Below are 23,439 nucleotides of genomic sequence, written 5' to 3'. Positions count from 1 at the left end.
GACTTTTGCAGCAGATCCAACAGACTTTCAAATTTTGTAGCTACTTTTAGTTTCACTCAGTTAGCTCGTTGCTTGTAGAGGAACGTCACTAAAAATGAAAAGGGCTCAGAGAAGAAAGGTTAGCAGGCCGACGTGTGCCAGACAGAGAACAAGGGAAGAGAATTATTGTAGTCATATTGTAGTTAATATTAAATATTCATGAAGACATGTGGGTCATCACCTTTACACAAGGAGGAGGTTGTTGAAAGCAGGAGGCAATGCAGAAGCACAAGTGTCACCTTGTGTTCATTCAGTTGAAGTTTATTGCCTTAATTAGAATATGGTAATGAACAGAATCTGTCTTTGAGGCCGGTATTAACTCCTGACTGAGAAACTATTTGGACAAGATGATGCTTGTTGCCAGAAATCATTTCTGTCTGGGATCACAGATAATTACAAAGAATGCAGATTAATTGTTTTAAAGCTGGTGCAAATTACCACAGAGGTCACTCGGATCCTTCCTCTGACAAACAAGACAGAATATTATAATGTACACTGATAACCTAGCTATTTTAGGAATAACATGAAAGAGCACAGAAAAGGCAAGGGACTGAGAAATAGTGGTGAGAGAACCACATTACAACACATTTGTCAGCATTTATTCATATTCCGATCCAGTTTCTGATCAGTAGGCAACTATATGTCATCTGTATTTGTATGTCTGGTCATATTTTCTACTGTGATCTGACTGTTAAGCTCCTGTGTCCCTGTGGCGTTAAGACACACCCGATCTTTGCTCTCTAGCATCTGGCAGTTCAGTAATATTTCAGGGTTGTTGCTCTGGACAGGGTCACTCCTCTGCTGGTCAGAAATATGACTCTCCAGTTTATAGTTACCTAGACCTCTGCTCCCTAAGGTTTGTTGGCTGTGACTTTGGCTAGCTGGAATGCTGTCCTGCTGCTGGCCATCAGTGGGACTGCAGCCAGCTAGGCCGGGATAACGCTCCTGCTGCTTCTGCTGAGTTGTGCTGCTGTCTGTCTGCATACGGCCTCTTGTCCTGTCTTTTGACTTGCTGTCATGCTGCTGGCACTGTGTGATCTGGCCTAATGTGATTTGGAGCTCATTGAGGCGCTGCGATACATAGCGTCTCTTCAGTTCCAGCAGGATTGTTCCATTACGACTCAGGCTTGGCATGCTTGTTGGTGTTGCCCTCTGCAAGAGGATAGATCACAGAGTACGTATTGTAGATGATGTGTGGTAAAGAATATAAATGAATTCATGTGCACAATCTAAAGCAATGATGCAAACATGCAAATGCTGGCACACATCACACTTATGCATACTGATTCACACATTTTTCTCTTAGGTCAGGACTGAATAGGGGCAAATGAATATCAGCTTGAGGGAAAGACATTTGAATGATTTATCACCAGTCAACTGTATATATCAAAGTAATATGTCATTTTCATGTCAAACGAGGTATCTCAACATGTTGAAATTAGTAGGAGATAAAATACTAAGAGATCATTTCAGAACACCTCACAACACAATTACCACTCAGATTAATTCTTTGGAGTATGCAATTATATATGTAATGTGTAATATTCCAGCTAATTACCGCAGAATCGGCAGCACTCTTCTCTCTCTCCTTTTGCCATGCGCTCATTTGAGCTCTCTTCTGTAGCTGCATGCTAAGCTGCAAGAAAGACTCATTCAAGCAGTCAAGTTCTTCCTCTATACAGGATATCTGGAATGGAGGAAATGTTGAAGTAACTTGGTGCTTGAAGGACAGTTAATATTCTCTTAAATTAATATAGTTTATGATATTTAACAGGGGGATATACCTGCATTGGTGTCCCTTTTGGTGGTAAACCTGCAGAAATTAAACTAGACTTTTATTTTTTATTTTTCATTGATTTTGGGTAAACATCATAATGGACTTTGTATTGATGGAAAAGACATAACTCAAACACCTAATAATATATAATGTGTATCTACTAGAAATACAAAGACCTATTGGCTTCAGAATAGCTTCAGTGCTCATTGGCATGCTGTCATTAAAGTGTGTCCTAGGATATTGGACCATTCTTTAGGAACAAGGAGGTCGTTAGCTGACAAAGCAGGTGAATCGACTTTTTCTCTTCACGACTTGCTATAATGGTTTAATGACATTTAGATCTTGTGACTGTAGAACAGAACAGATCAGAAAAAAAACTACTTCAATCCAAAATCACCACTGGATTGGTTCATTAGTTTGTATGGGTGCATCATTGTTGTGAAATAATGGGACTTTGTGGGTTTCACCATAATGTTTCAGCCATAATGGCTCAATGGTTCGACAACTGAGAACTGTGGTCTGAAAGCATTACCCATCCCCATAGAGAGTTAGAGAAGTGTACAAGACTCCTGGTAGGACCTTGACAGGTTTTGCATTGATCAAGGGTCAAAGGTTTGTACTCCTTACACCAGGTTATAATTCTTATATATTGACTATAAATGTCATAATTATCATATTTTAAATTAACTAATGATCAGAGCAGTTCTGATTTTGCATATTGTATAACAGCTGCATCTCATTAAAAATTAACAATTGTCTTACCTGTGTCTGTGCCCTCAGCTGAACTCTGTCTGAGGTGAGAGATGAGCTGCTCTAACTTGAAATACTTGTATTTCTTGAGTCTAAATTGGAGGATAGGCAGAAAAGTTATTGAGTTGCCTGATTTTGTTTAAGGGCATACTATTTTGTGCTGCAGGGTTCATGTTTTTCACCTACCTGCTAGCTAATAGGTGCTCAGTGAAATGTGCTTCAGTAGGAACTCTAATGTTGAGAAATTCTTCAACTAATGCACCATGCTGGCCTTCTGACACATTGAATTTTGACTGTAAAAAAAAAAAAGGCATAAAAAGTTATATGCCCCGCACTCCAGCAGTTTGAGGATCATGTGTGAGGTTTATATGGCACTTACTCACCTCTGCTCTGCTCCATTTGAAAGAGAAGTTGAACAGCTGAAAGCTTAGAGCTGAAATGGCCTCATGAAGAGCTTGCATAAAGCTCTGTGGCTTGGATTCTGGATAAAAAAATGATTGTAGAGATTGTAAAGATTACATACTTTGTGCTTTCAAGATGATTGCCAGGGCTATTATACTACACTACACATGACTGTTGCAAGACAAGGGTACAAGAATGGGTATGCAGGACTCACTCCAATGACCAGTTTCTGATTACCTGATGCTATGTGGGCCATGGACTGCAGGATGATGCTGATAAAATGTCCCACATGCTGGAGCTTTGCCTCTGACAGATAAAGGATTTGATTGGCTGCATCAAAATAAAAGTCCCCTGAGCAATGTGCCAACATAGCCTCATTAGAGCAGGATGAAGAAACAGGGATTGACTTGGCCAGTAGCAGAAGCACAGAGGGGAACAGGGGGCAGTTTTCAAGCAACTGCATCACCTGGCAGCCAAACAGGAAAACAGCAGAGTGTTGAGGTGAGAGGCTGTCCAGTGCAGTTGGTATGAGCTGTCCATCGTGGTTCTCTGGGACAGAATGCTCTGCAGCAGCTAAAACAGATGGAAAATTATATTTTTGTTGTTACATTCAGTTTCTCTTTCTGAGATCTTAAATTATGTTTTCCTTTTTTTGATATGTCTATACCATTGTGGAGATGCTGACTAGGCTCAGCTGTGGTGAGGCTCCGTAAAGACTGCTGGATCTCCTGCAGGGTCTTGAATAGAGGAGATATGCTGACCAGCTTGGACAGGTCATGGTCACTTAAACAAGGAGCTGGGCTCTGTAGATGGACTAAGGAAGACAGAATCATCTCACTAGAATAGAAAACATCCTGAAGGTTTTGGAAATGCAGCAACCCTTTGTTTAGATTTGTTCCATACCTGGCTCATGAGGAGGAGCTTCTGCTTTGGTCAAATTTATTGATGAAAACTGTGGACATAATTTGGGGGAAAAAATTATTCTCCACTTCATTATTACACTATATGCTGCAAACACAACAAATGCCACTACAGTACCTGTGTATAGCACAAATTGGTTTCCCCAGGTTGTGGCTCACATTCCCTAGCATCATGAGGACCAGTGTGACAGTATGGGAGACCAGGCAAGTCCTGGCTCTGCCAACCTTCTCCTGTCAGCCTGCATAAGACAGCTTCCACAGACCTGAGAACAGTCCCCAGTAATGCTGTAGAAGCCTCAGCTGAGGTTGGTGGGTATGTTCAGCCCCATGCACAAAACAGTTTAGAGAGAAAAAAAACATTTAAGAAAGGATGTGACATAAGTTTCAGCCTCTAAAAGCTCAACAACAGGTGATTTAAGCAGCACAACAGTTAGGTAGCTATGAATCTTTTGGGCATTAAATACAAAGGAAGCACTCGCTTGGTTTAAGGTACATGAATAATTGATTGTGTACTTCCAGTTTAAAAAATGTGCTCCATTAGTTCTTCTGTGTTAGCCTACAACTGAGCACAAAATGTGACAGTACAGTTAAAGGAATAGTACAACATTTTGTGAAATACATTTATTTACTGCTGAGGGTCAGATGATACTTCTCTCATGTCTGTATGTACAATATAAAGCTGGAGACAGCTTTATATTGTCTATAGCACCTATAACAGCTCACTAACTAATGATGACAATTTGTGGCTTTACACAGGGTTATGTGCAGATAATACAAACAAGACATGATGTAGATGGATTTAGCTACCCTCAGGCAGAGCTAGCAAGTCAAGTCTTTATGCTAAGCTAATCTAACAGGCTCCTGGCAGTTGGCTTCATATTTATGCTCGATATGATAGTGGTATTGGTCCTCACATCTCAGCTGTCAAGAGAGTGAATGAGCATACTTCCCAAATGATCAGACATCAGTTTCTCTAATCACACACATCACTATCGTCATTATCCAGTTTTACCTTGTGCATCTCTCTCTCCCACAGTGCTGTTAGATGGTTTATCGCTCATTGCATTATGGACCAGCAGCTCTTTAAGAAGACTCAGTTTTTTATGATCCATATTCTCAAAGACATTCTGAAAAAACAAACACAATTTTACACTTTTTTCCTGTGGCGCTTGGGAAGACCACAAGTTTTAAATAATACAGATCTAATTTCCAATTGTTTCTTGAAAGAATTATTTTATGCATTAATATTTTTTCACTCTAGTACAACTCACCTTAAGTGTTTCAGTCTGCTGACAAATGTTTCTGTAGAACTCCTGTGTGTCTTTGCGGTGTCGAGCCAGTTGTGAGGCTATGTGGAGGTTCTGATCCTCCAGTTTGTCGTATAGAGTTTTCACATTGAACTCCTCCAAATCACACCGCCTTGACACACTTCCTGAATGGAAGCAGTAAATGTCAATAAAATATAAGTGAGAAAGGGGCTGAAATAATGTGGGAAAAAGTCTTTTCTCACTTTTTCATTATCCTAAACAACTGAGAAGATACTCTCATGATGAATCACTGCATCTTGAAATCAAAAGCTTCCTTAAATGGGCTTCATAACAATTCAGTAGTCTCTGGCTGTCTGCACAGGCCAGGATGGAGCATGCAATAGATGATAAGTACTTGAATTAAAATGGCAAAGGCTAACTAGAGAGTTAGATAACAGCACAAGTCATTAGAGTGTGATATTAGCCATTATTTTCTTTATCATCAATCAAACAGGGAATAGGCTGTTAACTGCAACCTGGTCATGCGTGATGGTTTCATAATGACTAGACCAATGGACGTTTAAACGCCCTATCAAGCCGCATGAATAATGCAATAAGCACTAAGTGAGAAACATTAAAGCCAACTCTACCTTATAGTCATTTCAAACATTATCACACACCAGACAGAAAACAATGGCAAATGTTTTGAAAACCAGTCAGATGGAAAAGTGTTTTTTTTTTTTTTTTTGTTTGTTTGTTTGTTTTTTTTAAGAAAAACTTCTCTGGGAACATTTTCAATGACTGGTTTATGAACAGGATTACTGAAGTGATGCAGGAAATAAAAGATTTATCAAATTTATCCAAAATATTTCACAACTCATATCCTAACTCATATATCTCTATTGACAGCAATGTTGATCAACCACTTTGGTACAGACTGAAATATCTCTATAACTATTAGACAGTTTGCCATGAAACTTTGTACTCGCTACTTTTGATGTAGCTTTATCATCGGGTAAAAATTAAAAACTTTCAAATAATTTAGTCCATGATTAAAAATCTGCACAACTGTACCTTGTTTTGCTTACACACTAAACTATCTCATAATAGCCAGTAAAGTGGCTTCTTGTGTTGTAATAGGTGATATCTAATTGTAGTGTGATGGATCCCATTTGTGATCATGTCAGAGTACAACACTAATCTTTGAGACATAACTGAACTCAAACTCCACTGCAACAACTGTTGCCACCATTTTAAGGAGGTTTGGGTCATGGTCATAGAACTATGCTACATCACAGTATAATAATTGGTGACCTTACCTCCCTTTGAAACAGCAGGTTCCTCAGCCTCAGCGCCTTCTCCTACACCCCTACTGCCTAGGACGCCACCTATGCTTGGGACAGTTATGCTGTAACAACACATGGCACTTCAATGAGACCGGAAGGAGGGTGCCATGCTGCTTTGAATATTTAATATATAAAAAGGGGACTTTGTCCTGTATGAGCCACCAGGACACACATAAACAAAATCCTGACAGATGGATAAAACACAATATTAGCCTTGCTGTCACACCAACGGACCTGTCTCCGCTGCAAACACAATCCACGGGACAGAAGGGCTCCCCAAGGCTGCGCCACTTTGGCTTCATCTTCCACTGGGATACAAGTTTTGATTTGCTGGGTCGCAGAATTAGCACTATGGTTGTCAGAACTACAACTACAACCAGCAGCAGACTCAGGATCCCTGTACACAGTCAGCATCTTGTCATGATAAAATATCAAGAGCTAATCCATCAATGTCATACTATAACATGACCAAATGATGAGTAGACATTACCAGTGAACAATAAGGATACACACCTGCAATCACTCCCCAGTCAGGAAGAAGGTTGAGTTTGTGCTGCTTGACAATCCCGTATCTCACCAGCTGTGCTGGGGTCATGGGCTGGAACACAGATGCTCTGGAATCACACTCAGTCCCCTCCTCGCTAACTACCACCACCATACTCCACTCTGGGACAGCACTGTCCACAAACACATACTTCCCTTGCTCTGAAAAGATGTGGGCAAACCTGAGAAAGGAAGAGGAGTTTGTGATTAATAGGAGACATTGTCACAAAATCTGATTTCAAATTAGCAACACCTGAGGCTCTACCTGCAGCTTGGACTCAACACTACCTTGTGGAGTTGAAGTTTGTCTGCTTCATGAGTATCTGCAGATGTCTGAAGGCACCAAAGTCCCAGCTGGGGTTACTATTAAACAGGTGGTCTTTTTGGTACACTGGGAAATGACTCATGCTGCGGTCTTGGGGGTACAAATGAATTTAGCTAAGTACAACATTCAAAACAAAGATTAAATTATTATGTCATGATTAAACCAATAATCACGTGTGAAGTAAATGAAAGCAGTACCAGTGTGGTTGATGGTGAGATGGAAAATAAGCATGTCACCAGAGGAGAGACAGACTATGGGGTTAGGGATTCGAGGGAGAACAGCCAAGTCACCAGCATCATCATCATCATCCTCTGTGTCTCTCCTCTGTCTGGGTCTTGTATTCAGGAGTTCTACTGGTTCTGGGTAAGGTTATCAAATCTATGTTATTTTCCTGTAAAATAGACTGACTATGGGAATCAAATAAAAAATAATAAAATAATAAAAAGAAAATCAATCAATATGACAAGTGAAGTCTGGTCACCTGACAGAAACTGGTTGATAAGTCCAATATGTGTGGGAATCCAACCAAACACTCCTTCAGAGTCAAACTGGACCAAATGGATTTTCCCAAAATTCTTTGTATGGATATCTGGTCCTAAAACATCCATAACAGTCTGGAAGTAAACAGAAACAAGCTTGATGAGAACTACTGCTATATTCCATGCACAACCAGGTGTCTAAGAATTATAAAACAAGGGCTGCAAAATATCTCTAAACAGGACTAAACCCACTCAAGTGCACATACATAAAACATGCACATTCAAAGGTGATGAAACTTGTGGAAAATGTTGAGAACAAGTAGACATCTTATTGAACTACTAACTAAATTTTCCTTGCACTGAGAGAGAAGTTCACTATTTACCACTTTCCCCTGGCTTTAATGGAAAGATATCTCAAAATCTGCAGCTGCAACATTTTTCAGGTGTCCTGCTGGTACTCAGACTGGCCAAGACCCTGATAAATGCTACACCTAGCTTTCCACCAGCTAATCAATTCAGCTAAACCCTACAATCTGACAAGTCTCTGGGTTGCATCAGTAAAATACTAATGTTGTGTTTGTGCTCATTCTTATCTGGTGGCAGCAGCTTCCGAAAATCTTTCCTCTCGTTCATAAACAGACTTAGACTTATACTTACCGATCAATTACACTCGTAATTGATCGGTAAGTATAGGGTATGTGCTTGCAAGGTGTGGCTGATCATCAGGTTGTCAAACGCCCTGTCAACTCTCCCTCACCCTTGCCCAGACCATGCCATTTCTCTCCCTCAGGCTGAGCAGCAGGTGTCCATCTGGCGAGAGCTGGGCAGAGAGCTGAGGTAGTCGGGAGAGGCAGGAAGTATTGCAAAGCTCCTCAGCAGACACATATCGCTCACACTGGCAGCTGGGGCATCAGGATCAGGCAGATAAGACAGAAAGACACTTTGAGATCATAATTCATCTCTTCACTTTAGTGAAGTTTTAAAAAGTCATTGACTTTACAGGGTGTTGTGAAGGACTAAAGTGAACTGAAAAATATGAGAGATTTACATTCCCATCTCCACATCCAGAGTTCCTCCATGTGGTCCACAGGTGATATTACAGGAGTGGTGGGAAGGTGACACACACTCTCTGGATGCTGCCAGACGTACCTGTCCTGTGGCACATCGTCTGTTCACCTGAAAACCACACACACACAGAAACACACATCTAAAAGGGACTTCAAACACACAGACTTTGCTGGTCATTACATCATTCATGACTGAACTACACCACAAAAATATTTCCCCATTTCAGAGAGTTATATTGATTTCCAAGTTCTCTGAAAAAAGCAAATTGCAAAGTAAAATCATGGCAAACACGACAAATCAATGCAGTGTTTTTCACATTTCAAGAATTTATTTGTCATGGTTGACCCTGAGTGGTGTGGGGGTTGTTTTTGTGCTACTAGAAAACTTCAGCATCACACACTCAGACACTTGAGAGCTGGCTGCAAAACATCTCTCTATTCACAATTTGACTTTGAAGGTAAGTCATTTTTACTCTCTGTACAATTGCACAAGAACACATCTGTCTGGAAGACTTTCAATCAATCCACACCCTCAAGTGAGAGACTACATTTCTATGAAAACTTTTGAAAGAAGGAAACTACAAATTAACATAAACATAAATGAGTGAATCTATTTGTGTAAATTGTTCAAATATGGGAAACACAAGGAAAATAATTAATAGATAACCGCAAGGGAAAATAAATCCTGATTCTATAGCCGATACTGACCTCAGGTTGGCAGTCCAGTTCACTGTCAGAGGTAGAACTTTTGAAATCCAGCTCGTTGTAGAAGATAAAACCAGTTCTGCACAAACATGAACCATCTGAGTGCTGGAATGCACGGTTCTTACCAATACAGGTACAAGAGGCAGAACCTAAGGAAACGTGTGACACAACAGGCCAATATGATCAATAGAGATACCTTCCTCCCAGCTGTAGGGGGAAAACAAGCAACATAGAGCCTGCCTAATAAAAAACTCAATTTTGATTGTTTTAGCTGATTAAAGTTAGCATAGTCTTTATTCGGGTAAGAGTATTTTAGGTGAGGGACATCTGATCGGTTCTAACCGGCTGGTGAAGTAGATGAGCTGCCACAAGGAAAGCAGGCCCTCTGTGCAGGCAGGTGGTTGAAGGTGCCAGCTGGACATGTGTGACAGTCACCCATTTTCTCAGCATGAGTGAGGTTACCATAGGAGCCAGGGGGACAGGCTATTGGTTCAGTGGATCCCATTGGACAAACATACCCAACAGGGCATGTGTTACTCTTATAGTAGTCAGTACCTGTTGAATTAAAATAAATTCACACTTTGGAGTTAAGCAATGAAATAACAAATGTTGTGAACATGAAATGAGATCTGGAATGATTTGTGGTGGTGAGTCAAGTACCTGGGGGACAAAAGTATCCCGGTGGGCATGGAAGGCATTGTGGGATGGGGGAGAGATACGGACGATAGGTGCCTGACTCACACACACTACAGCAGCTGCTTTTGGATCCTCTGAGCCCACTGGTGTTGACAGGCATAGAGCCCCCTTCACAGGACTTCATGACAGAGCTGTTGGCTGGGCAGTAGTAGGGAAACAGACAGCTGTGGAGCATGGTAACAGGAGATATTTATAAAGATTTAAGCCATTAGCATTAATCATTTCTATGTCCATCTTACAAACACATGTTTGCATGCCAGGGTTTAGGATATTAGACCATCACACACTCACAGTTGTTTGGGGGTATTGTAGGAATGGGATCCCTCAGGGCAAAAGTAACCTTCAGGACAGACTTGAGGCTCTGCAGTCTGAGGTCCACAGTATGAGCCAGCTCTGCACAACCTCTCTGAGACTGCCCCTGGATCCCAAGCAAAAACTCATTACTGCAGAACCTGATTAGTGCCTATAGGGAGAGAGGTATTTAATAAAAGAAAAAAATTCAAAGTCATCAGATTCATAAGCTAATATATGCTAACACTATAAACTGTGTTGATAAACCTACCCATGGGACACTGATAGGAAGCCCTGCAAGGGATCCCCTCCACATTGGGCTTCCCGGTAGCCCGAGGGTCTGGGCAGAAGGTTCCCCCTGCGCAGGGTTCACACTGCTTGGGTGTAGCAGCTCCAGGAAGGGGCCTCTTGGTGCCTGCAGGGCAAATGATGGGGGGTCCAGACCCACTGCACCAGTAGCCAGGTGGGCAGGGGCTGTTGGAGTAGTCTGTAAGCCCTGGGAAAGTTTTCAGAAAGACCTATTCATCACTTTGCACAGTGTAAATGCAGCATTAAAGTTGCTGCATCATTGTCCACACACCTTGAGCAGGACTAAGTTAAAAAAAGAACCGTTAAGCTTGTCACCAACAAAAGTGAAGTAGTGTAGCTCTTTATTACTCATTAATTAAGAAGCCTTTATTTATGCATGCAAAAAAAACAGAGGCAGTAGACAGAGGGGGACCATCTGCTGGGCATAGTCCACTAGACTAAATAGTAATATGGTGATTTTTAAACATTAAGCAATTCTGAGGAAGAATAGAAAAAAGTTTTACTTTGTACAACTACCACTCAATCATTACTGTGGCCTTGCCTGTGTGACAAGTTTTAAATTCATTGCCTTCAATCACATTGTATTCCCTTCACTCTTATCTCAGGCACAGGTATAATAGTATGGGTACATAGTGAAATTAATACAACCTGGGAAGGCACTGTGGTTTGAATTATCCATGCAAATTAAATCTGTGTGAATTCAAATTCAAATACATAAGAGAGAGGCATATAAGGGTATCTTACACTTTTCATACAGTTGGCACATAATATAGCGGAATAATACAAATCACTTTCAGTGGAGAATAAAGGGATCTGTTACATTTGCATGTATAATTTTAGTTCATCTTTGTAGTCATTGGGTAGTGGTCTGCTGTGTGAGAACCAGTGTGTCAGACCTGTGCTGTTACAGTGTGAACCAGGAGGGCAGGGCAGGCAGTCAGCCTTGCTGCCTGCTCCAGGGGAAGCTCGATAGGTATACAGAGGACATGGCCTGGGTCCTGTCCCTCCACTGAAGTCACTGCCAGGCAGACCATCACAGTAATAACCAGCTGGACACAGATGAAGGACTGGATCTCCTAAAAAGAAACACTGAGGAATTTATCTCACTTTACCGATCACTCATCAAGTACTAGCCCAAGGCTGCATAGCAGACCTGTTAGCCCATCATGAGCCCAGGCTTAGTCATATTTCTCAGTCTAAGTCTTAGACTGTGGATTTTGACTGTAGGTCCAGTGCTAGGAACCTGCTGGTATCTACTAACACACACTTTACACAAGACACATGATGACTGTACTTAACTATGTGCTAGGATAGCAAGCAAACAATATGCAGCATCCCAAGCATTAGGACATAAAACTGTTCATCTGGACCAAAGGAAAAATAATCAATTTCTTTACTGTCAGAGCTCTCAAACTACAGTATACAACACCCTTCTTGCTTTTACTGTCTGACACTCAGCCATTCCTTTTTATAACTTCTCAAAACCAAATCATCAAAAAAAGGCTGCTTCATTATTTAAACTCTACCCTGCACTTTTACCCTAGAAACCGTACAGTAGCTACAGAAACACTTCTGATCAAAGACACACAGAAACAGGCCATTATCAGCTCATACCAGGTTTACACCAGTACTGGGATGGGCAAGGTAAGCAGTCCTGTGGGCTGGCACCTCCTGGGGAGCTTCTGGCTGTATTTGCAGGACACCACTGAGCCTCCTCTGTGCCCTCAGGACAATAGAAACCTTGAAGAAAGGATGTGATCAGTTATTTTAAATAACTTATCTATAAAGTGATAAACCATTCAAATAAGATGGTGATAACCTCAGAAGCAAAAGAACTGGAGAATTAAGTGTCTGAATATCAGTTTTCTGTAGCATTTTTTTTCTTGTCATGTTTTCGCCCACGTATTGCACCTGGTGGACACGGTCCAGCACACTGCATGCCCCACTGACACTGGGTGAAGTTAGACACTGGTCCCTGGGGTGTGAAATCTGCACTCCCAGAAACACAAAGATATCCTGCAGCACACATGCCCTGGATCTTTCCAGCCCTGAGGAAAATACACACAGGGTTAGTTAAGCCACATACCTGCAAGATTCACCAACACAAAGAGAAACACACATAACATTTAGAAGACACTAAAATGTATGCTTCATTAGGTAAATAGAATGATAATTACATGATTTCTAACATTTTTGCCTCTAATGGTCATATCTACATTCATTATATTCATGAATATTAAGGTGTTAATTTGGCTGCTCTGTGAACCGTGACTCGTGAACATGATATACTCTTCCATTCTGCTAATTGTGAGTATAATCAAAGCAGAGATGAGTGTTTGCCTTTGGGAATGTGATTGTCTGTGTATGCATGCATAGAGGATGTGCTATGTGCTCTGTGTGTGTGTGTGTGTGTGTGTACATCTACATGTCATTTTGTGTGAGCACTTCAGCATGCATCAGGTGTTTGATGCATCCAGTGTACCTGCAGAACTTCCCTGAGGGGCAAGGTAAACACTCTCTCTCTTCCTGTAGTCCTCCCTGGTTTGAATCAGTGTATGTCCCATTGGGGCAGGGCTGAGGCACCATGGTGCCTAGAAAAAAAAAAGATGCAGTAGAACAGAGACAAACTGCATGATTTATTATGGTAATCACCATAAAGGCAATAACTACCACAAGGTAATATGTTGCAGCTTTATTTTGCATTCAAAACAAACTCCTTTAAGTCATTTTGGCTCTCTCAGGGATGACTTCAAATGTTAAACAATGATTTAAGGAATAGTTCATCATTTTGGGAAATGAGCTTATTAATTAACTTGTTTGCTGAAAGTAAATATGATACACAGTACAGTAAATATGATGCTAAAGCCAACAGTCAACCACATAACATTTTGTATGGATTAAACAAACAAGATATAGTGCGTTAATGTATGAAATGTAGAGATGCTGGTAAGTAGATTTAAATGAAAGCTGCCATCCTTGGTAGCCTAAATTGTCCTTTAAGTGTACCTGCAGGGCAGAATGAGTGTGGTGGGCAGGGCCAAGGCTCCCCCACTATGGCCTCCTCACAGTAGAATCCGGGTCGGCACGGAATACAGCTATCTGAGCCCTGGTTTGGTTGGTACTCTCCTGTGGGACAAGGCAGAGCCATGGCAGACCCTTCTGGACAGTAGTGGCCCTAGAAAAGAATGAAAATGACAAAGGTGCATCCAAGTGGCAGCATTCAATGCAACAGGAGATTAATATCAAGCAGTGTCACACAAGCTTTTCTCTGAGAGACACTGTTTAGAAAACAAAATGAACAATGAATAAGGGAAGGCCAGTACGGGGGATTTAGTGGAAGAGAGGGAATACAGAGAGGAAAAAATAATCAAAGAGTGTATGATAACCTTTACCTTGGGACAGAGGTAGGCATATGGAGTGGCTGAAGAAAAGTCAAAAGGGCAGTAGAAACCAGCAGCACAGGGGCCAGTGGGGCTGGCCAGACCCTCAGTGGAGCAGTAGTAACCTGCAGGACAGGCAGAGCAACTCTCCATGGACACACCTCCTATAACAGAGTGGCAAGGACCAGATAAGCAGAGATCCCATTAGGAAATGCAGGCTGACCAAAGATATGAAGTGGATGACAAATTATTCAATTTACCACACAGTGGTATGAGTCTAACAAAGGAAAATACTATTTCATGATGAGTGTAAACAGTAGGTGTACCAGTGGTGTTGCGAATACTGCCAAGAGGGCATGGAATTGGGGAGAGGCACCCTGCCGGGCAGTAGTGGCCCACAGGACAGGGACCGTTCCTGGGGAAGTTGTCAGAGCTCTGCGGTGTTGGTCCCATGGCCCCCCCCTGGCAGAAATAACCCTGTAAACAGGAACCTGGACAAAAATACAAAACACTGTCAGTTTGGTTATTTATTACTAAATTGTTTAACATAAGGCTGTGTGCATTTTATCGTAAGACCACCTTGTGGTGTTGAGGCTCCATATGAGCTACAGTACACTCCAGAGGGACAGGAAGTGCAGACAGAGAGAGAGTGGGCTCCTGTCTGACTGCTGAAAGTCCCTAAAGGGCAGGGATGAGGCAGAGCTGTCCCAGCAGGACAAAAATGGCCTAGAAAAGGAGCACATAATCATTACTGTAGCAAATTCCATCAATGGACTGTGTTATACATAAACTGTCCGATGATTTGATTCATACTGAAAGTTGAAGGCTTATTTTCAAAATTTCCCCACCAGCTGGGCAGATAGACGGCTCATGAGTGGCTGAGGATGAACACATTGTCCCTTTCGGGCATATTATGCAGTGGGCTGCTCCAGGGGCAGGGCTGTAAGTGCCAGGCTCACAAGGCACCTCACTTGCTGAGCCAACAGGACAGTTATGGCCAGCGGGGCAGAGGTAGCCATGGGAGCCATCTGATGGGGTGGGACTGGTGCTGCCACCCAGGCACACATACCTATAGGCATAAACAGGGAAGAAAACAAACTTCATATTATAAACATTGCCACAAGCCTAGTCATTAGCAACTTTCAACAAACTGTCAATGACAAAATTGAAGTTCTTAATTTTGGAAAAACATTGCTGTGAAAATGCTCTTGAAAATAGTTAGTAAAGGCAATAACAAACCAATGATCTTGAGTAGGCTACAGTACACCTCTTAGGATGTGCCATATAAAATACTTTAAGGCAGATTTTCAGTGGGTAACATTTCAGTTTACAATAACTATATTTGTCTGCATTTAGACAACCTGATCTGATATACAGACTCTGAAAGCAGTGCACTTTTAATCAGGACAGTCTAACCAGTCAGTTCAGTCAGTTTTAAAACCCCACACAGTGTTTAATGTTAATGCAGTTACCATTACCCTTAGAGTTCTATTTATTCAGAAGTAAGCACCAACACCTGTCAAGTATAGCATGTTTCTGGAAAAAAAAAACAATGTTTTAATAACTGGGAGATTAATGACAGAATAAAACTAATATTTTATGGCTAAATATCTTTGAACTGAATTGAATTATGTCTTTGTACTGAATTTTAATTCTACTTTCCCAAAGTGTGATTTTTTTTCTTATCTTACTTACAGCTTATAATATATAATATATAATAATATATATATATATATATATATATAAATAAAACATTCGGCATACAGAGTGCAGTGTCACAGGTGCTTTAAAGTGGGTTTCATCTCTGAATTTTTATTGCAGAGCATATTTGCAACCAAATGCATCATTTAGCAAAGTGTTCCAAGAGTAGATCTTGTCCCGCTGAAGACACCTGCTCCCTCTCCTGCGGAGACTCAGCAGACCAATTTAAAAGGCGTCTGCTGTCATCAATTATCTGTCTGATTTTGTAGTTTTCACGCATACTGGTTTGCATTTGATTTTTGAACACACCAGATTTTGCTGTTATGTTAGTCTGGTCATTTTAATCCAAGTATAAATCCCACACATAAATCCAAAAATAATTTCAAAGAACAAAGTGAGAACACTTTGCATTAGACATCTGAGAGAGGCTGAAAGAGGAACAGAAAGGTAGAGGAGAGACATTTTGTTGATTATTATATTTATTATTATAAAGAGAAAAGAAAACTGTTTCAAAACAAAACAATTTTCTCAACCATTTTCTCTTCAGGTCAGACGAAAACGGTTAACAATAGGAATAATACCCATTATGGACAGAAAATTGAACAACGTGTGCATCCGTACTCAGAATGGGGAGACGTGAAACTGAAAAAGCATAAAAGCAGAAGTGTTTACCCAGCATGACATGGGAGAGCATCTGAGAGCTTTGCTATTGCAGGCTTGTCACAAAACAGTCCAGGGGGGCAGAGTGGGCATTCATCAACTCCCTTCAGTCCTTGGGAGATGGAAAGAGAGCCTGTGGGGCAGGGGGGTGGATAGCCAGTGCCAGAGGGGCAGTAGTGGCCAGAAGGGCAGAGATGGCTTCCGGTAGAATTCCCCTAAGAAAAATTAAAAAGATAAAAACATGATAAAATTAAAGCACTAAGAAACATGACAAATAAAATGACATTTGCAGTTGATAATATAATTTCCTTAAAGCATTTGTTGCTTGCATTTAATAACCAACCTCTAATAAAGAAGTAGTCTAATAAAGACCTGAGATCTCTAGGCACTGGAATGTTTATTACACACCACAATAAAAATAAAGTATCTGCATGAATGCAAAATAGTGATATTCCTTTTCATAGAGTCTATCTAGCAGTGGGAATAAAATGTGATGTGGAAGTGTCATGTAGTCATTACATCAAGACATTATATTCCCATTAGAGTATGAATATGCTCAGTGATATGGCAATATTTCTATTTGATTATGTTATGTATGAATCTGACATTTTGCCCTAAAGGGAAATGGGGAGCAGAAATGTGTTAAGTGAAATTCAACTCAAGGTTAGACTCTAATATTTCTTGTGTAGCAGAAAATTTTGCAGTAGCATTAGAGGAGAACCAATTAGTCGTAAAGGCACCAGCAGTAACCGCTGCAAATATCCTGGGAAGCATGAATATTCTCAGTGTTTTTATGTTGTTCTGTTTTGTTACAATTTATCAGATTTTGATACTTCACGTGGACACATGGAAGTTTTAACATTAATGTGAAGCTAGATGAAAGGTTGAAGGGTGCCCAGTATGATTGAGAATAATTCACTGAGGACAAGAACCGGCTGACCAACATCAACAGGTTATGCACCAACGAACAAGAACACCACCTGATACTCAGAGTTTGGGCTGGTTGATCCAGCAGGACAGTAGTATCCTGCTTCGCAGAGTCCTGTGGGCTGGGAGAGACCAGACTGAGAACAGAACATTCCTGCAGGAAACATAATAAAACCATCGTCATCATAAATATTTTAAAAAGACTGACCTGACTGCACAAGAGTATTTTCAATTAGAGTTAGGGTTATGATGATGCAGAACAAAACACTAATCCTCTCCATACCAGCAGGGCAGGGCAGGCAGGCATCAGAAGTAGAAGCTCCGAGCTGGTTCTGCACAGTGCCAGGTGGACAAGGAAACTCAAGTCCTACAATCAGTCCTGGAGGACAGTAGTATCCCAAGGGACACAGGGCAGGCTGGACAGTACCTTCAGCTGAGCCACACAAAAAAGAATTAATAAGCACAGGTGATATCTTATGAGGTAAAATTACCAGCTTTTTTGGTGTCTAATGTCTTTGACTTTGGAAAGAAACAGCAGCATAATTAAAGTAATTGACTGTCTGACACTGCAAAATCAGTTGTCACTTAGATAAGCAAGGAGGTGTAACTTCCACAAGCTGTCCTCATTTTACCTCAAGATGTATCAGCTCTGCTTTAATTGGTAAAACTTTTCCAGAATGACTTTGGAGAATCCCCATAGAATGGATGTGAATCTGTTGCGCATTAAACAGACAAGGCCTGCAAATATTCTGGAGCTTGCAAAATAGCTGTGATCATAGCTGTGTGCCCTATTAAAGACAACTTATTAAAAATATATCTTGCAGCTGAACTGCCTGCTAATCTATTGTCACTGCTGCTGGAAAATAAATTACAATGTTTAACCCCCAGTGTATAGATCCCCAGATCAATGTTGAATCTTGAATGTATAAAAGCGTTCACAATTCTTGCTGAAGATGGCTTTAGGGACAATCCATGCTCCCTACCTTGACAGTAGGATCCAGGGGTACAGGTGGTGCAGTTGTCCTGGTGTGTGTTTCCTGTTTCAGAGCTAAATGTTCCTGCAGGACAAGGCATAGGGACTGGTGTTCCACTAGGGCAAAAGAAACCAGCTGGGCACAGGGCCTGATCTGGTCTGCTAGAGCCCCAGCCGCAATAAAACCCTGCCCAGCAATCACCTAGAGCACAACAGGGAAAACAAATGGAGGGTATTATCTTTAAAATTCAGCAGAAATTGCTTTGAACGGACTGAGAATCCTAAATATTAATCCTATCACCCCAGGACTTCTGCTGTCTTTCACTGTGTCTACCTGCTCTTTGCCCCCGCTGGCAGAAAATCCCAGGTGGACAGAGAGATCCAGTTCTGTTGTCAGTCGGGTTCGGTACTGTGGCACCCACCAGACAAAGAAACCCAGAAGCACATGATCCGGAGGGCTCAGTCAAACCTTCAGAGCCACAGAACTGACCGGGTGGACACACTAGGCACTCACCTGCAAACATAGATTGACAGCTTTGACTCCAGTCCCTAAAAGCAAAACACGCTTGCTGCCAGGTGCCATCAATCAACACTTCCCCGGGACAGCTGCACACTGCTGTGAGTCAGTATCCTGAAGCAAACTAAATTAAGGAAGATCATTTCAAGAAAAAAACATCTGTTTCACAAGACTTGTCTGTTATAGACAAGTCAGACTGTCTCACCTGAAACTTTTGTCTTTGGTCTGAGGCAAAATCCAGTTTGAATAACCAATTGTTGACTGAAGTCCGCAAGAGCTACACCACAAAGCATCTGCCTTAAATCATTTATACTTAGTCGGTGTAAGATAATTCCATTTGATCCCTTTTTTCACAAAGGTTCTGAATTTTTACCTGTGACAGTGAGACCCTGGTTTGGACTGTAAGTTCCTTTAGGGCAGGGGATTGGATGACTGTCTGGACTCTCCCTGGGACAGATGTAGCCAGCTGGGCAGGGCAGAGGGCTAGAGACACCAGTGGAGCTCCCCCTGGTGGGGATGGGACTCAGGGACTGGCAGTGGAATCCAGGAGGACAGGGATTACATTCTTTCTGGCCTGATAACTCCTGGAACAAGCCTGGGAAAGACATTCAAACAGTGAGGGCAAGGGAATTTGTACAGTACAAAAAAACTCAATTTTTCAAAGTTATTGCATATAGTATAACTTCTTGTTTACCAAAAGGGCATGGTTTGCAGTCATCTTTGCCCTTTCCTCCAGTCTCATTTTGGTAAGAGCCAGCTGGGCAGGGTGAAGGCACACTGCTGCCCTCTGTACAGTAGTGGCCTGCAGGACAAACACTTCCAGATTCACTTGACATTGGAGTAGCAGTCTGGGATCCCTCTAGACAGTAGTAACCTGGGGAGAAACACTTCAATATAATGCTTGCAAAGCTGCTCTTTCATATCAAGTAGGATAATGCATCAGACTTCACACTAACAAAACTAAATTATTCATCTTTTACTTCTTACCTGGCAGGCAGGGTCCAGAGACTGCAGAGAGGCCACTCTCTGAACAGTAGAAGCCAGGACTGCAGCTATGACACTGAGACTCATCTACAAGCCCGCTCTGTTCACTGTCAAAAGATGTGAACATTTTGATAACCACAAACCACAGTGTTAGGTGAGTGATTTCATGTAATTTGGATAATGATTGCTTAGTATTTCATCACAGAGAGCTCCAGAATTTGGCATCAACAGCATGAGTCCATGGACTTCCAGGCTGCTGCTGGTGGTGTAATGGTGTGGGAAATGTTTTTCTGGCACATTTTGGGCCTGTTAATACCAATTACCAATTAAATACCCGAGTCCATGTTTCTAACATCTTGTGGAATCCATGCCATGAAGCACTGAGGCTGTTTTGAAAGCAAAGGGAAGCCCTAACCTTTACTAGTATGGTGTTCCTGGTAAAGTGCTCAGTGAGTATGTATAGTACACAAACATACTGCAGAACATGCACCTGAATGTTCCTTTTGGGCATGGTTTTGGAACAGAGGTCCCCACAGAGCAGTAGAAGCCAGAAGGACATGGGAATCCAGTCAGAGCATCGGACGGTGCAGGTTCAGAGGCTCTCCCAACACATACAAACCCGGCAGCACATTGCCCAGTGGGGTGAGTCCTCCCTTTAAATAAATATCATTCAAAGAAGGTTCTTATCACTCTGATAACAGAGCAGCCATTTGCTTCCAAGTGTTTCCGGAACACATCACCAAATTTAAATTGCAGCTGTCTGAGAAATAGATTGCCTGTGAGAAATACATAACAAGCAACTGATAGGGGTCAAACCTGTCCCTTCACAGTACGTCCCAGGGTCACACGGTGAGCACTGCCATTCCTCAACCAGTCCTGATATGTTTCCATAGGTCCCTGCTGGACAGGGATAGTGATTTACTGATCCACTGGGACAATAAAATCCTTTCTCACAGAGAAGTGGACGGGTCATTCCTGATGTACAGACACAGAGTTCAAAGAGAAACAGACCACAATTTAATTGATAATGTACATTTATGCTCCCCACTGATAAATGCTTAGTCATCCAGCATTTTGTCAACCCCTCAGATTTACCTTGATCTTGACAATAGAAACCAGCAGGGCATGTCTCGCAGCTGCCCTGGCCCTGTCTGAGCTGGTAGCTGCCCGGAGGGCAGACTGTCTGTCTGACACTGCCCTGAAGCAACCATTAAATTGATTTTATTAGACTTTATATCTAGGAAATAACATGCATCATCAAAATTAATCATAATGTAACAATAACAATGGAGATAGACAGATATGGCACAGAAACAAGACAGACAGTCAAGAAAAATAGGAAGAAAACATCAAATGACTTAGTATGCGTAGTGCACAGCAATGCACTTGTTAAAAACCACATCTGAGGGGGTAGGCTCATGCAGAGACATCACATGCAATATTCAGCAATGATGACTGACAATAGCTTGAAGACTAATACTGGATGGCTGACCTTCTCACAATAATGTCCCACTGAGCAGACATGTTGTTGTGGTCTCTCAGAGCTCTGTCCCTCAGGACAGTAGTAGCCTTCTGCACACTGGCCACTTGGCTCAGCTCTGCCTCTCTGGTGGCAGTAGTGACCTGGAGGACACAGCTGGCACGCCTCAACTGTAAATCCACCAAGGGAAGCTGGTGGGTAGCACACAATATACATATCAATTGGAAATTTATTCCCAAGAAGTTCTGAATTATCTTTATATCCACGTGTACACAGCGTTTGATGACTTGCAAAAAAAAAAAAACATAAAAAACAAATCACATTGTAAGTTGAGGTAATGAAAGTATTAACAGAGATAACAATGTTAAGTTGATGCAAAGTACATACCTATTCCCTCATCAGTTTCTAATTCATAACCATACAAAGGAGCTACAGCACATTTTAATAGGATTCTAGTTGTCCGCCGCAAGACAAGAATACAATTACACGATTAAACCACTTTGTGACTGAAATTATTCATAGGCGCCCAAGGGGAAGAAAAAAAAGCTTCAGTGGAAAAGTTCATGTTTCCCTGCATCACTGAACTGCAGTGAAACCAGTTCACATGAGGACATTAACGGGAAAAACTGACAATGTGTGCAACAACCGATATCAGGTATTTCTCAGTTTAGCACTGCGTCTGATAACTCACTCGTCATTACTTTATGACTGAGGATTACAGGTCTCTCTTCCCAGAGGATGTGTTGATAACTAAACTAGTTCATAAAAATCAAACAATAAATGACATTAGATAAATCTAACAATTGCAGCTATATGACAAAAAAAGCAACATCTCACATTTTATGGTTCCAATAGGGCAGGGCAGAGGAAGAGGAGTTCCAAGGGGGCAGTAGTGTCCTGTGGGGCAAGGGGTGGCATGGGCGTCTAAAGAACCTTTCGGGCAGTAATATCCTGCAGCACATGGCCCTACTGGGGCATCCAAACCTGTCCTGTTGCAGTAAGAGCCAGCCTCACAGGGCTGGGGGTAGGCGGAGCCCAAGGGACAATAGAAACCTGAAAAAAAGCCACAATAAAATATCACACATAAATCAACTTCAGCAAGGGCAAAAGTCCAATCAGGAGGATTATGGTTCTTCACACGCTCCCTCTAGAGATAGAAGATTTTCTCAAACCCTGAACTTTTCAACAATCTTATTTTCTGCTTATATTTACAGATAACTCACCAGATTTTTTTTTAATTTTGCAGGGTGCAGTAATTACTTCGTTGAGAGAATTTAAAAGTGTGCCCTGCTGGTCTGACATCAGCTTTTATTTAAGTGCTGCTGTTTTATGCACATCACCACATAACTATCTCTAGAGAAGTCCAACTCCAGCATTCAGCCTTTCTGGTCTTCAAATTGGGGAGTTTAAACCTTCAAGGGTGAGGTTCATTTGCAGGAGGAAGTCTATTTGCATAACAATTAGTATCTATCTTGTGTTGCCTTCCCTGAGTTACTGTATCATTAAGATAATCTTATGATGGAGTGTAATTGACAAAGCCTTCTATGTAATTCTTGACTCCATTATAAAAATTATAAAAGTGTCCACATAAACCCAAATAAAGTGGAATCAAAGCTGGAATATGCCATGCACACTGCACATATACATCAGTTGAAATCAGTCATATGTCACAGCAATTACACTACCATGTCATGAGCAAGGAAGATAATGTGTATGCCTGAGGGGTCGAACAAAGTACCACATGGGTGTACAAGTTCACTGTGAGGATTTACCTACCCCTAGGGCATATATCTCCTCTGTAGGTGGAACATGCATAATCTTGACTCTTGAGACATGGCGGTGAGTGAGTCACAATATGGTCTGAATCTGCCTGTGGTGCTGTTACCACTTCGATCCACTTAGCATCTCTCCCTATAATAGG

At 41.6% G+C, this 23,439-nt stretch overlaps 1 protein-coding gene across 2 annotated transcripts in view; it reads right to left on the bottom strand.

The window, feature by feature from the left end:
• Window positions 1-244: 244 nt before the first annotated feature.
• Window positions 245-23,439, bottom strand: part of si:ch211-286b4.4 (zonadhesin) — a 30,804-nt gene continuing 7,609 nt past the window's right edge. For both annotated transcript variants that reach the window (XM_018681257.2, XM_018681258.2), the window contains exons 16-63: window positions 23,295-23,429; window positions 22,356-22,571; window positions 21,531-21,709; window positions 21,134-21,236; window positions 20,855-21,013; window positions 20,529-20,691; window positions 20,042-20,145; window positions 19,749-19,928; window positions 19,428-19,649; window positions 18,872-19,051; window positions 18,548-18,739; window positions 17,848-17,997; window positions 17,618-17,718; window positions 16,650-16,852; window positions 15,125-15,345; window positions 14,856-15,002; window positions 14,603-14,767; window positions 14,289-14,440; window positions 13,903-14,071; window positions 13,379-13,487; window positions 12,808-12,944; window positions 12,511-12,636; window positions 11,793-11,972; window positions 10,859-11,083; window positions 10,588-10,714; window positions 10,261-10,460; window positions 9,943-10,155; window positions 9,604-9,749; window positions 8,877-9,004; window positions 8,586-8,730; window positions 7,831-7,963; window positions 7,547-7,708; window positions 7,313-7,439; window positions 6,995-7,206; window positions 6,716-6,878; window positions 6,455-6,543; window positions 5,160-5,320; window positions 4,901-5,015; window positions 4,007-4,188; window positions 3,872-3,920; window positions 3,636-3,782; window positions 3,206-3,541; window positions 2,950-3,047; window positions 2,753-2,859; window positions 2,579-2,658; window positions 1,824-1,852; window positions 1,598-1,726; window positions 245-1,191 (exon numbers count right to left, since the gene is read on the bottom strand). In XM_018681257.2, the coding sequence (XP_018536773.1) occupies window positions 676-1,191; window positions 1,598-1,726; window positions 1,824-1,852; window positions 2,579-2,658; window positions 2,753-2,859; window positions 2,950-3,047; window positions 3,206-3,541; window positions 3,636-3,782; window positions 3,872-3,920; window positions 4,007-4,188; window positions 4,901-5,015; window positions 5,160-5,320; window positions 6,455-6,543; window positions 6,716-6,878; window positions 6,995-7,206; window positions 7,313-7,439; window positions 7,547-7,708; window positions 7,831-7,963; window positions 8,586-8,730; window positions 8,877-9,004; window positions 9,604-9,749; window positions 9,943-10,155; window positions 10,261-10,460; window positions 10,588-10,714; window positions 10,859-11,083; window positions 11,793-11,972; window positions 12,511-12,636; window positions 12,808-12,944; window positions 13,379-13,487; window positions 13,903-14,071; window positions 14,289-14,440; window positions 14,603-14,767; window positions 14,856-15,002; window positions 15,125-15,345; window positions 16,650-16,852; window positions 17,618-17,718; window positions 17,848-17,997; window positions 18,548-18,739; window positions 18,872-19,051; window positions 19,428-19,649; window positions 19,749-19,928; window positions 20,042-20,145; window positions 20,529-20,691; window positions 20,855-21,013; window positions 21,134-21,236; window positions 21,531-21,709; window positions 22,356-22,571; window positions 23,295-23,429 (7,712 nt within the window). In that variant the 3' untranslated portion in view covers window positions 245-675. The remainder of the gene's footprint in view (window positions 1,192-1,597; window positions 1,727-1,823; window positions 1,853-2,578; window positions 2,659-2,752; window positions 2,860-2,949; window positions 3,048-3,205; window positions 3,542-3,635; window positions 3,783-3,871; window positions 3,921-4,006; window positions 4,189-4,900; window positions 5,016-5,159; window positions 5,321-6,454; window positions 6,544-6,715; window positions 6,879-6,994; window positions 7,207-7,312; window positions 7,440-7,546; window positions 7,709-7,830; window positions 7,964-8,585; window positions 8,731-8,876; window positions 9,005-9,603; window positions 9,750-9,942; window positions 10,156-10,260; window positions 10,461-10,587; window positions 10,715-10,858; window positions 11,084-11,792; window positions 11,973-12,510; window positions 12,637-12,807; window positions 12,945-13,378; window positions 13,488-13,902; window positions 14,072-14,288; window positions 14,441-14,602; window positions 14,768-14,855; window positions 15,003-15,124; window positions 15,346-16,649; window positions 16,853-17,617; window positions 17,719-17,847; window positions 17,998-18,547; window positions 18,740-18,871; window positions 19,052-19,427; window positions 19,650-19,748; window positions 19,929-20,041; window positions 20,146-20,528; window positions 20,692-20,854; window positions 21,014-21,133; window positions 21,237-21,530; window positions 21,710-22,355; window positions 22,572-23,294; window positions 23,430-23,439) is intronic.

Source organism: Lates calcarifer, linkage group LG21 (genome assembly GCF_001640805.2).
Source record: "Lates calcarifer isolate ASB-BC8 linkage group LG21, TLL_Latcal_v3, whole genome shotgun sequence".
In the NCBI taxonomy this organism is placed as follows: domain Eukaryota; kingdom Metazoa; phylum Chordata; class Actinopteri; family Centropomidae; genus Lates; species Lates calcarifer.
The sequence above is the reverse complement of the archived record's forward strand: the minus strand, read 5'-3'. Positions and strand labels throughout refer to the sequence as shown.